This window comes from Heteronotia binoei, chromosome 10 (genome assembly GCF_032191835.1).
Source record: "Heteronotia binoei isolate CCM8104 ecotype False Entrance Well chromosome 10, APGP_CSIRO_Hbin_v1, whole genome shotgun sequence".
NCBI lineage: Eukaryota > Metazoa > Chordata > Lepidosauria > Squamata > Gekkonidae > Heteronotia > Heteronotia binoei.
The window spans coordinates 37699344-37712072 of record NC_083232.1 but is presented as its reverse complement, the minus strand read 5'-3'; the positions used below and the strand labels follow the sequence as shown (position 1 = coordinate 37712072).

Here is a 12729-nt window from a genome sequence, read left to right as displayed (position 1 = left end):
CAGTCTTCTATGTCTCCTTTAAATAAACATTTCGAGGATTATGATATTGGTCAGCTCAATTGATTTGTGGAGGGAATGGTATGATGAACAATCCTGTTGTGATGGACTGTACTTTTTAAAAGCTTAGAAGCGCTGTACAAACTGCTAAAGGACTGTGAAGGGTTAATTCTTCACAGAAACAGTGAGTGACAGGCTGCTCCTAACAATTTGACTGGTTAGCATCGGCTGAGCAGAGAAAGACATGGAAGATGCATGCCGAGGAGAGAGTCGGTCAGATTTCTGCCATGACTGAGTTCAGTCTGATTTTAGTCCTAGCTGAGAAGAGTCAAGTACTGACAGTTTTGGAATTCAGCCTTAACTGCTACTGGACTCCAACTTTGTTCTATTAACTGAGAGCAGGTTAACACAGAACTGGGGGGAAGTTGGCAAGGAAGTTTGGGAAGTAAGCAAAGACTCCCATGCATGCCAAGGAATGGGGGATAGATTTTCTAGAGAGAGAATTTCCTATTCAGTCATACAGGGAGTTAACTCTGATGAGTGTAGAGATCCCTGGACTGATGCGGTTAGAAACTGCCTGCAGACACCTTAAGAGTCAGTTAAAAGCTTGACAAATACTGGTGTTTCGGGAGAAAGGGTTTGGGTACTGGAAAGAGTGCACCAGCCTTCTGGAAACCAAAAGACTGAGAGAATACTCAGAGAAAGTATACTGGAGTGTTTGGGAAAACACTGGAACAAAAGCCTCTCAACATAGATTTAAGTCACCGTGAAAAGCTTAAGAGACTCTCATTAGTCTGAAATATAATAAATAGTCTGTGCATGTACTGGTTTTATCTCAGAAATTTCAACCCCTGAGTTCACCTGACCTTTCTATGTTAAATAAAATATTTTGTTATTTTTGAATTTCAAAGCACTTCATGTGCCATTTAAATTATTTAAGTTAAAGTGAGCTCCTGATCCTTCCTCAGATTCCTGGGCTGAGCCAACAGCCAAAATATTGTACTGAGACAGGGTAGAACAGCAAATAAGAAAACACATTACTAGAATGGCTCAGTAAAGGAAAATTAAAACAGAGAAAATCTTGACTCTGACGGATGGAAGATGACTGGGCTGTCATACATGTGCAAGTCAGAAATTCAAGGTAACTTACCATTCATCTGCCACAGCATCTGGAACCCAGAAGATTCTCCTACGCTGTCAGAAGAGAACACAACATGTAGACTAGAACTTAGGGTTCCTCCAGATGGGAGATCCATGTTGCCACAGAAAGTGCCTATCAGCCTGGACTGAGCATTAGGCCCATCATAAAGCTGAAATCAATCAAAAGAAAACACAATGGTCAATAACTTGATTAATTTATTTAAATTCATTTAAAACATTTAACCGTCTTCATTCTGAGGACTTCAGTACCCAAGGCTGAATTTTTGAAGGAGCTGTCTCTTGGATATAATATCTCTAGGATATTATCGAAATACATTAGGCTTAATGTGGTTGATTTGAAGACATATAGCCAGTATTGTTTTTTGTGCAGCTTGGCAAGTCTATGGAAAGCTTCTTATGCCAGTGGTCATCAAAATGCCAAATGCCAAAAAGTCCCCATAGACTGAGTATGCATTTGGTAAAGAAGTCTTTGTGCTTGGAGAGCATAAGAAACTGCCTGCTAAATCTGATTAAAGGTCCATCAGTATTCTGTTGCCAGCAGTTCTTGACATAAACACTTTACTTGTTCACAGCAGTCTCTTCCCACATACCAGAGTGCTACTACTGTCAATAACAGCAGGAAAGAAATGCCTGATTGATTTTAAAAAATGGAAAATGTTTTAACATTTTCAAGTTTAAAAAGTTTACAACTTACATAGTATATGAGATTAATTCTACATTAACAATACAAGAATTAATATTTGTACTTAATATTTGCAAAAACCTTTATTCCCTGTATTCATTCTGCCCTTGTCTAGCACTCATCCGATTTTCTGACTCATGAAACATGACTTTTGGAGGCAGTCCAGCAAATAGTTGGCATAAAAATCATGTTTGAATATCTCCATCACTAAGTTACTGGAATGTCATTTTTAGAAGTTCAACAGAAACTTCTTCGGTTTGTGACGTTAGTTAGAATGGCAGTGGGGTGACAGTGCACATTTCATACACATTTTCACTCTCCTTCCTTTTAAGTGATCTTTTTTTCCACCACTTTGCAAAGGCCTTCAAGTGCTCTTAAAGGAATGGAGGATTGTTGGGAAGGAAGAAAGTTTCTCTATTGCCAAGACAATGGGACCAGCATTTCCTTACTCTGATCTAGTTGTGCATATATGACTAGTTATGGCATTCACACTCATATTTAAACATTTCTCCCACAACTAATACCATGTTCCATGCCCTGCTTGCATGAACAGAGCACACAGTTGCCACAGTCAAAGGGATATTGCTTTCCTGGAAGCTTGCTAAAACACTCTTTCAACACTGCAATACATTTCTTAATTCATCTGGCTTTGTGGCGGTCAGACTCAAAACTGTGTTAGCTAGGGTTATATGAAGATTTTCTGCCTTAATCTTATCATAATTTAAATTTTATAGAGTTCTGTAGTTTAAAAACTATTTTCCCTAGTTCCCAAAATCTCACGATGCCAGAAGTTAAATAGACAGAATCTCAGCAAATAAAATCAAGCCCACACAACAGATCCGCCACATGCTGCGCTCGGCCAAAGATATGAGAGATCCACTTTCAACCCCTGGAGTCTACAAAATACCCTGCTCCTGTGGTGCAGTCTACATTGGCACTACCCAATGCAGTATCAACACCCATCTCACCAAACACAAGAGACACTGTCGCTTGTTTCAGCCAGAAAAATCAGCTGTAGCTGAACATGCACTTCAAGAAGGAGACCACGTCATCCACTTTGAAAGAACTGAAGTCCTTTCTACGGTCTCACATTATCATACCCACCTGAACAGAGAAGCTATTGAGATTTACAAACACCAGCACAATTTTAACAGAAAGGAAGAAGGCATTTTCATCCACCAATCTTGGTACCCAGCTCTGCAAAACACCCTACAGACTATAAATTGCAGAAAGTCTCAGAACAACCAGCAAATTCCACAGAACAATCAGCACAGTCAACAACCATCTTCCTTATCTTCAAACCCCTTCCAACCCTCCCAGCAATTAACACGGAACAATGGTCACATTCAACAGCCAGTTTCCTTATCACTACCCTTCCAGGAAGCCCCACCAAACAATGGGCTCATCCACAAACCAATTGCCCTTTCATCACACCCCCTCCAGCCTAGAAATAGCAGCTCTCCAGCAGCCCTGGCCCCACTCAATGCACAGCAGCCAAGAAGGTCTGAGCGCCTGCTCCGGCTGCAACGCTACTGAGGATGTTCTCCGCAGCTGAGAACGAAACGTCTGGAAGGAAAACTTTCTCCAGTAGAACATGGCACTTGATCCCGAAAGATTCTACAAACCCTAATAAAAATCTATTTTGCCTGCCATGTATTTATTTTGAGTATTCCCTCGGGAATATAACACAGTACTTCCTTGGGAATATTAATTTGTTTTTTGGAATAACCTTGCAATATAGATATTTTGTAGGTACAGTTTCTTTGATACAGCTGTTTTCAGCCAGAAAAAAAATGTTCCAAAAGGAGAAAAAAAATATCCATTGCTTGAGAATATTGGGTGCATTTCTGATTGGCATCCTATATCCGAACTGATTGCATTCTACTGATCTTGTTGGATTCAAGCAGCACGAGAACATAATGCGGCTGAAATACCTATTGATCTCTGTAACACGTTACAAGGCCAACAACAGTTGGTAGCAGTAATATTCAGCTAATTCTGGAAAGCCAAACAAAACTGCATGATTATTTTCCTAAGCATGATTTCATCAAGTAGGAGTTGTTTATACTTAGCAGACAGCAGTAATTTCCCATTTCTACATAATTCCTACAAAAGCAAACATGCCGTTTTTCAAATACACAGATAATGGTTGCCCTAGAAACCACTCCACATAATACCATTTCCAATTTGGTTTGAGCAGGACATATTCTTCTCAGGAAATCCAAATGGTTAGACATCTGGAACTGTTTGAGAGGGGAGGCTACAGCTAGAGTTACAGGCATTGGTAGATGTGCAATACAGAAAAGAACAGCTGAGTGTTTTTTTCATTAAGAATTTTTAACATCTCAGGCATTGTTCTGCCCTTAAAAATGCACAGCCAAGAACCCATTCAAGTGAATTATGTTCTTCTGGTGTTATATCAGTTTCTCAAGTAATTTTCATATCTTGCATTTCTTATATGTAGCACTGGCCTGCCCTTTATTTATGTATGGCACCTCATACCTTTCAGTAAGAAAAATGAAGACCACTTTCTATTTATTGCCTACCTAGACAGTAAAGATTACCTTCTAAACTTCCCCGAATGAATACTACTTTAAATATTTGTGGATTACTCACTTGTTTTGTTCATTTGTTCTTGGAAATTGGTAAAATGATGCATTTTAATCTACATGGCACAGTGTTACAATAACATTTTAAGGAAATTGTCTTTTTTATAAGACTAGGGATTGAATAATATTGAATACTGTTGTGTTTGTCTTTGGTGTCCAAATTCTTCATTTGTGTTCCCAGATATAAAACCCAACATGCTATTTCAATATATTTAATAAAGCTGTAAATACATGTGTATCATTTCTTTTGCATGGCTCACATTTTTTCTCACTGCTAAGATTAAAGTTTCCTGGGAATTTACTCAGGCTTGAAATAACAGTTCTAAAGCCATAACTATTAATATCCCAACTTGTCCAAAAACTTCTGGGGCAAGAGTGGACCAAGCTGTCTTAGTGCCTTAGAGGGAAAATCAACAGACCCTCTTCCTGTGGTAAAATAGATACATGCTCTGTAGCCATCAGTTTGGTGTCCTTGAAAGGCACTCACAAGTCACTGCCTAAGCAGCTGCAACAGCTGAGCTGCCTCATGGTTAAGAAGACAGGTCCTGTACAGAGCAGCATACATGGGATTCCCATCTTTATGAGTTATATGGAAGAGAAATCGTAGCAAGTGTAGGCTGATTATGTTATAGCACCTCTGGAGGGAGAAATATTACACTGCTGAGTCATCATTTTAAACCATCCTCCTTCCTTTCAAATGGTGTCATCAGAGGAACCCCAGGAATCAGCCAGGCACTAAGGATGACCAGTTGGAATGTCACAAAGGAAGATCCTAGGATCGTAATTTGGGGGGTGGTGCCTGTGAAGGGCAGAGTTTGGGGAGGGGAAGAAGATCAGTAAGCATGTGATGCCATAGAATCTGCACCATTCAAAGCTACCATTTTTTTTCCGGGGGAACTGATGACTGTAGCATGGAAATCAGTTGTAATTCTAAGAGAACTTCAGCCCTTGAAGATGATCACCCTGCTCCAATGCAAACGCTTCATTCAGAACGATTGTAAATCTGTCCAAAATTGCTCTTCCTATGTTGCTTCCCTACCTACAATTAACATGCAACAAGAAATGGATTCTCTACTGTACCCTGAAATCCCTACTGATTATTTGACATTCAAAGGGAATAATAATAATAATAATAATAATAATAATAATAATAATAATAATAATACTGTAATAATACCGCATTGTGTATACATCAGCAAATAGTTCAAAATTAGACTTTTATTGTGAAGTTTTTTTAGGGTTTTTTTTCTCCTGGATTATTTCTGTGGAAGGTCCTAAGGAATGGCATATCAGAGTGGGTGGGGAAGACCTTCAACTTGCTGCATTTAGGAAGGCAGTGTATTTCATTTGGTAGAGGTAGGATAAACTTTTTTGGTAGATTTGACTGAATTTTTTAATCTGTGCATTTTTAATCTCTGTGCTGTTTTTATCTTGTTGGACAATTCTGTTGTTTTGTCTCCTTGCAGCCTGTGGTTGTATTAACCACCTTGCATCTAAGGAGATCAAGTAGGACATAAATATTCTAAATGATTAAATGAATAACTTCCTGCCACATACTGGCAACTCTAATTCTCAGATCTGGAAAGTTTACAGACCACTACTCTAATGCATTGTACACAGCCATCAATTATGACAGAAAAACACCCCCTAATAGCTTTACAATGCTTTTAATTATTAAAATGACACATAAAATGGCTGGGCAAGGTGAAGAAAAAAGAACAACATTGCTTTAAAGCTCTGTGCTCTATTTTTGGGGTGAGGGTTTGTTTGTTTGACAGTACCGGTATGGTTATCAGATAAACATTTGGTCTGTATTTCATCTTTTTCTCCTTTATTTTCAGTTTGAAAGGAACTGGGAAAGGCACATTGGTGCAGCTGCTTTATAACCGTTTTGCCCCAGTTTTGAAGAAGGGGAAGTGGCTTTACGGCTGGCATAAGGTCTGGGGAATCAGAACTACACAAGGCTGGCTTCTCTTCAAAGGCAATGAGCAAAGCCATTTTCCCCTGTGCAGAAAATTAAAAAAAAAAAACAACGAATGGGGAAGATGGCTTTGCCCATTGCTTTTCAGAAAAAAAAAAGTCCATCACAATTATTTTTCTTCACAGGAGAAGTCAGCCAATAAAAAGTCAGAGAGTAGAAGAAGAGCTGAATAGATTTAGTTTTGACGTAAGAACAGGCAGGTGTCAACATCAGGAAACAGATTTGTTTTGTTCTGCTTACTGTGGCTAGAGTGGCTAGAGTAGGTGCTGGGAAAAGCTGAAATACATGCAATACTGATTCTCTTATCAAATTAGATGAAAAACATAAAATGCACCATTTATAACTTACTTAGTATGTACAATTGCACTATTTGATATATTTATAAAATTTAAAATATAAATATATTCTATGAAAAAAATACAATTATACCAAATACTTGAGAAAGAGTTGCAAGGTGGTTTACCCTATGCTACTATAGCACATGCATCTGAGATGTAAGAAAAAAATAAAAAATGAAGGGTTTGGAGTAAACAAAAGGAAGTCAGTTATTTGCACACAAACACTTGTCAAGTCACAATAGACAGGACAGCCAGCATATTTGGATATTAACTTTGAACACACTGAATTTTGTAAGGTTTTTCTCATTCAAAAAGAGAACATATTTCACAGCAGGTTTTTTTCCAGCACACCTCAAAAATTTCCAAATTTTCTATTAGAAAAATTGAAAAAGTCCTCAAACATTTTAATGCTATATATTTTGAGAGTATAACACTTTGCCTTAAGAAGTATTTTATTCATTTTAAAAGATAAAATACCACATAGGAGTTTATTTTCTGTGTTCCCACAATTTCACTAATTTTTCCATGGGGGGGGAGACTTTGGGGGGGGGGGAAATCCCTCACCCCCCTATTTTTTATCCTGGGCCCTCACATCTCTACTCTTGTTGGCTTGTGTTTGAATTCTTCAGATGCTTTGACTAAAGAGGCAATCCCAAATTTTCTTCCAACTCCACTTTAAACAAAAGCAAATGAAAAATCTATGGATGTCCTTGCTCTCAAGAAATTTTTGGCTGATTTTGATTCTTTCAAGATTCCTCACAGTTTGAGAGGAGCCCTCAAATATGTTTCACATTTCATTTTGTGCATAAGTTCAATGACAACTATTTTTGGTATTTTTCTATCTGATTATTTGCTTCCAGTTTGCATCTTTTTTTTCCATTTCTGTTGAAGATGGCAACATGCCAAACAGACACTCCTGAGATTACTGAAAAAGCAGTATAATTCAGACATTTTTCTCCAGTCTATAAATATCTCCTGGTCTAACAAAATGCTAAAAGTACAGGAACAACTGAATAGGCTTGGGTCCTAATCAGGATTTTTAATCAGATGTGTACACCCAGTTGGGGAACATGAGATCATCCACAGAAGAAACTATTAAATCACGTACTATGTGAGGTACATCCCCCATCATCTAACTATTGTTAAACCTTAATAGCTCAGTTGTTTTCAGTATTCCAAAATAAGTGATCCAGGACTGTATCCAAAATCCACCCAAAAGAGGGTGAATAATTTTTGTTTGAAGCATCCTGAATCTGGTTGCAAATGTTAAAGTGTAAAAATCCACGCATCTGATTTAGCAGTTAAAATTGTTTCCTAGAGTCCAGTAAGAGATGTCACAGTGATGGACTTAGTGATGACACAAGGAGAGCAGCCCTTCTGGCTCCAAAGCATCTGAACCAAGACAAAAAAAGAAGCTGGCTTGGAGCAAAACTGCAGAGCCAAAGCAATAGGACTGCTTGCATGATTCAGACATTCTTCTTCATTTTGAAAGAGAAAAGTATCACTGCATAAAATTGCAAGGTGGTTTTCTTCAAGATCCTGAGAGGGCTCTCTGTGGCATTTCCTGAAGCAAGGCTTTAGCTTTGCTCTGTGGTTTGCCAGTGCAGTTCTCAAATCACAAATGTTTTGTTTTGTCCTGAGCACAGGCCTGCTTATCAGATCAATAACAGCTCTATTATTTTTAAAGGATTGGAAGTTGTTTATGGTCATGTTTCCTATGAAAGCAGGCCATGACTCAAATGTAAGGAATTCCAGCAGACTATCTCTCAGAAATCTTACTTTTTAAAATGAAAACAATTCCTTTATTATAATTGCCCCCTGCTGAATGTCGCTGCAGAAAGAAGTGGGAACAATGGACACACTGAGATACCACGAAAGATGCTGGTTGTCCAGCTCATGCACTCCACTTGTTCTTAGGGTTGTCAAGAGGCCTGGAGAAAGATGCCCTGTCTTTTAAATGGTGGCTTAATAGAATGTTATTTACCAGGTGATGTTACATGCATGCCATGAAAAGGTTCACCTGCCCATTCCCACAGATCAAGCCTTTGATAAAGGGACAGGTCATTTTTTCTTTAGATTTGCTGGTAACCCAAGTTGCTTCACCTTTCTTCCCTTCTACACATAGGTAGGTGAATCTTAAAGGTAGATTTAAAGGTAAATTTCAGGTCTCTTAAAGTAAATTTCAGGTGTGCACAGGCACAATCCAGATAATGATCAGGTTAGGAGGGATGTTTAGTCTTTCCAAGCCTGCATGGCGTTACTAGGGTTGCCAGCTCTGAGCTGGGAAATATCTGAAGACTTTGGGGTGGAGCCTAGGGCGGGCGGGGTGTGGGGAGGGGAGGGACCTCAGCATGGTATAATGTTTTTGAGTCCATCTTCCAAAGCAGCCTTTTCTCCAGGTGAACTGATGTTGCTTGTCTGGAGAGCAGTTGTAAAAGCAGGAGATCTCCAGGCCCCACCTAAAGGTTGGCAATCCTAGGTGTTGCTCATTATTACATATTCATACCACTAAACCACAGCTGTTGACTTTCTGCTCACTATACAGGTGCAAAAGAACACAGGAACCTTGCAAAAAAAAAAAAGGTAACAACACTACTGTCAAACAGTACACTCCTAAATAGGGATTTCAGTGGATTAAGAAGAATCATAGAATTATAGAGTTGGAAGGGACCCCCAGGGTCATCTAGTCCAACCCCCTGCATAATACAGGAAATTCACAAATACCTTGCTCCCCCTAAATCCACCAGATCCGCAAAGATTCACAAAGAGTGGACTTTTGTTTAGGAGTGCACTGTTAGTTTCCTCTTCTTTTTATTTTCCTGGTGCATTTAAACAGATGATGCAGACATGGTCCAATCTCTTATAATTTTCTCTCACACATGCAGAGTTGTACAATAAAAATGCAGTACACGACAGAGCAGAAATTGCAAACAATTGCAGTTCTCGAGACAACTGTGTTAACATTGTCTTGCCTCACTATGTCTACATTACTGTTATTACTCCGGAGCAGAGGGATGGGTCCCTCTTGAAAATTCTGGGATGCCGGTAGAGACAGCTAGGCAACCAGTGAAAGGAAGAAAAACCAGTTCTTGAGTCCTTCATTGTTTGCAACAGAACCATTCCTTGATCCAACCCACTATTTTGGAATGTCCGTTCAGTAATACATTCCAAATTTTGTACTGGTTTGGCAGGACAAAGGGTACTCTGAGAAAAAAAGAGCCAGTGATTGTTTTGCTGTATACATCTTATAGGGCTACAGAAAAAAAATTCTGCAGCTGGTTTGGTATTTGAATCACCAAGGCTCTTATTTTTGAGATTCATCAAGACTTATTTCTCAGGACCCACTTGTAAGCACAAGAAATGGGAGCAACTTAATTACATTGATCCTTGATAGTTGCACGGTTGCATTTAAAAGCCATCCTGAAGCACAAAAAATTCACATTGCTCTGAGCTGACAGGGTGTGGCAACTGAGGAAATATGCAACTAAAAATAAACGATTAGTCACTGAGGCTCTGAAAGCCTAGGAGAAACCCCATCCTATGGTGGCATCTTGAAGCGGTTAGTCATTTGAGGATTACTGTAATTAGAGGCCGTCTTGCTCTTTCACCATTTTCGTTACCAGTACGTTTTTTAGTTCTGCTTTCAGCCTGCCTAATCTAAAACTTCTTAACCATTTCAGGATCTGAAGCATGGGTACTGTTTTATGGCAAATCCAACAGGTACCTCTGCTTTTAGGAGCACCAGGCTTCACAAAACAGGCCTCAGCTTACCAATCAGTTAACTGATCTGACCTCCCACTATTAGAATGTCAATTTAATTAAACTTCATAATTACTGTGCTAGCATAGGAGGGAAGCAGAGGCTCTTAGCTTCCCCCTTTTTTTGCTACTGCTAGTGATTTGCTACTGCTAGTGATGGCTTCAAGAAAATTGGAGACAATGCCATTGAATACTAACTCCTCCTGGTTCCTCCTCTTGAAACAGAAGGATATCAAGATTTTCCACATAAATTGTAAATGCGTCCATCCTGCAATATTCCACTCGAGTAGCTTAATTATAGAAGTATCAGAACAGTATGTTCCCATTGAAAATTGTCACAAGGCAAAAGCAGGGATCTGTTGTTACACCCTGAAGACGCTGGATCACTAATGTCACCAGCTTCTACCAATTTAACCCTGTCATTTTCTCACTGAGGTTTCTGAATAGTTATCAGAGGAAGCCCTGCAATGAGCATGTTATAGTAACTGATGCTTGTATGACATGTAATTTAGATGCAAAAAAGCAGTTGGAGAAGGGCAATGAAATGGAATAGGGCCATGGCACTGGGAAATGACAGGTTTAATTCTTCCTCTGCACCACATTTATGATTGAAAATGCACCCCCAACACCAGCTGCTTCTGGTTGGGAAGAAGACTGGAGGCAGGATGAACATCTTTACCAGTTATAATAACTTTGCTGAGTAGGGTTGCCAGGGCTTACCAGACTTCCAACATGAGGCTCCTGGATCTGTCCTGGGATCTTCTTGTGCATGCACAAAGTGCACAGGGGACGATGACAATACCCAGTAACCATAGCGTTTTGACCAGAATGCCTGAGTGTTGACAAGCAACATGCCCAGTGTGATGATGTCACTACTGGTTATGTCATTGTGCTGATGACATTGTCGTAGGAGGGGGCTGTTTGGGAGTGGGGCTTCCCCTACCAGCCAACCGGCTGGCAACAGACTGGAATCCCCAAAATTGGGGGAACCCTCACCCTGACCAGGAGTTTGGCAATCCTATTGCTCAGCATTTGCTTTTCTTATTCTCTCACAGGTATAAAGTTTGAACATGGCCAGATTTGTAGGCTCTTACCACTTTGGCTGTTACTCCGTTGGATGAGCCCAGGGCTGCCAGACCCCGCCCCCCCTGTAGAGGCCCTGCCCCCCTGCTGCCAATCAGCTGGTTGGTAGAGGCCTTATCTGGAGAATTAGAAAGGCTCAGGCCTCATTGCTGGCATCAAACAGGAAGTGATGCCATCATACCAAAACTCTATGGTTGAAGACAGTATTACTACAGAGTTTTTGCTCAAGAACCAGAGTGTCACTTAGACATAGTTGGTCTGATGGTGCTACTTCCTACACACACTGGCAACAAGGCCTAGGAATTTCTCTTTCTCCAAGCAAGTCCCCCCGCCCCCCCTCCTTTGCCAGTTGTAACCCTTGATGAGCCAGACACTGAATCTAGGACTCATCCCAAAAATAGTTAATTGTTTTGTTTGTTGTTGGTTTGCTTATACTGCATTTTTCAAAACTGTTGTAAGTTGCTTTGGGTCCCTATATAAAGAAAATTGGGGCAAAAACATTTTAATAAAGAAATACATGTAATGCAGGTTTCTATTCTTTTCTTCACCTGTGTTTAATATATGGGGGTGATATTTTGATAATGGAAATGACATGAAGAAAGATTTACACTCACTTTCCTAGTACTATGGCACCAGTCCATATTAGCCCTCTCCTCATTACTGGTTTTCTTGCAGATTAATTACATGCCAGGAATCCTAAGTGTCCTTGAGTGTCCCTAAAATGGCTTAAGATTCTCACAAGATGGAGGTGGTAAACAAAAGTCTGAAAAGGTCATGAAAGCAATTTAGATAGATCCAGATAAGGCATGAGGCCTAGAGAATTCACACATCCGTTGAAGGACTTGGGAGCCATTGCCTGCCTCTGCAAAATGTTCTTTAGCACAATTCGCATAATTACACTGCTTCTCTTTATTAACTGAACTAAATATCTGAGGTTTTTAAGATCAGAATTATCTTTCATTTTTGTCATTGCTTCTTGAGGATTCTTTGCAAAACCCAATGATGAAATTAATTTCTGGCAAAATTGCCCCTGCTCTTTGAACTTTAATTATTACAGAGCATTATACTGATGGAGAAATTAGTCCCTTTGCAACATCAAGTTGTTTTTTATTTCATAGCT

General features: G+C 39.6%; 1 protein-coding gene across 1 annotated transcript in view; it reads right to left on the bottom strand.

The window, feature by feature from the left end:
• The window catches only part of CUBN (cubilin), a 211622-nt gene that overhangs the window by 137046 nt on the left and 61847 nt on the right, over window positions 1-12729 (bottom strand). The window contains exon 28 of the mRNA XM_060248423.1: window positions 1148-1307. Coding sequence (XP_060104406.1) covers window positions 1148-1307 — 160 coding nt within the window. The remainder of the gene's footprint in view (window positions 1-1147; window positions 1308-12729) is intronic.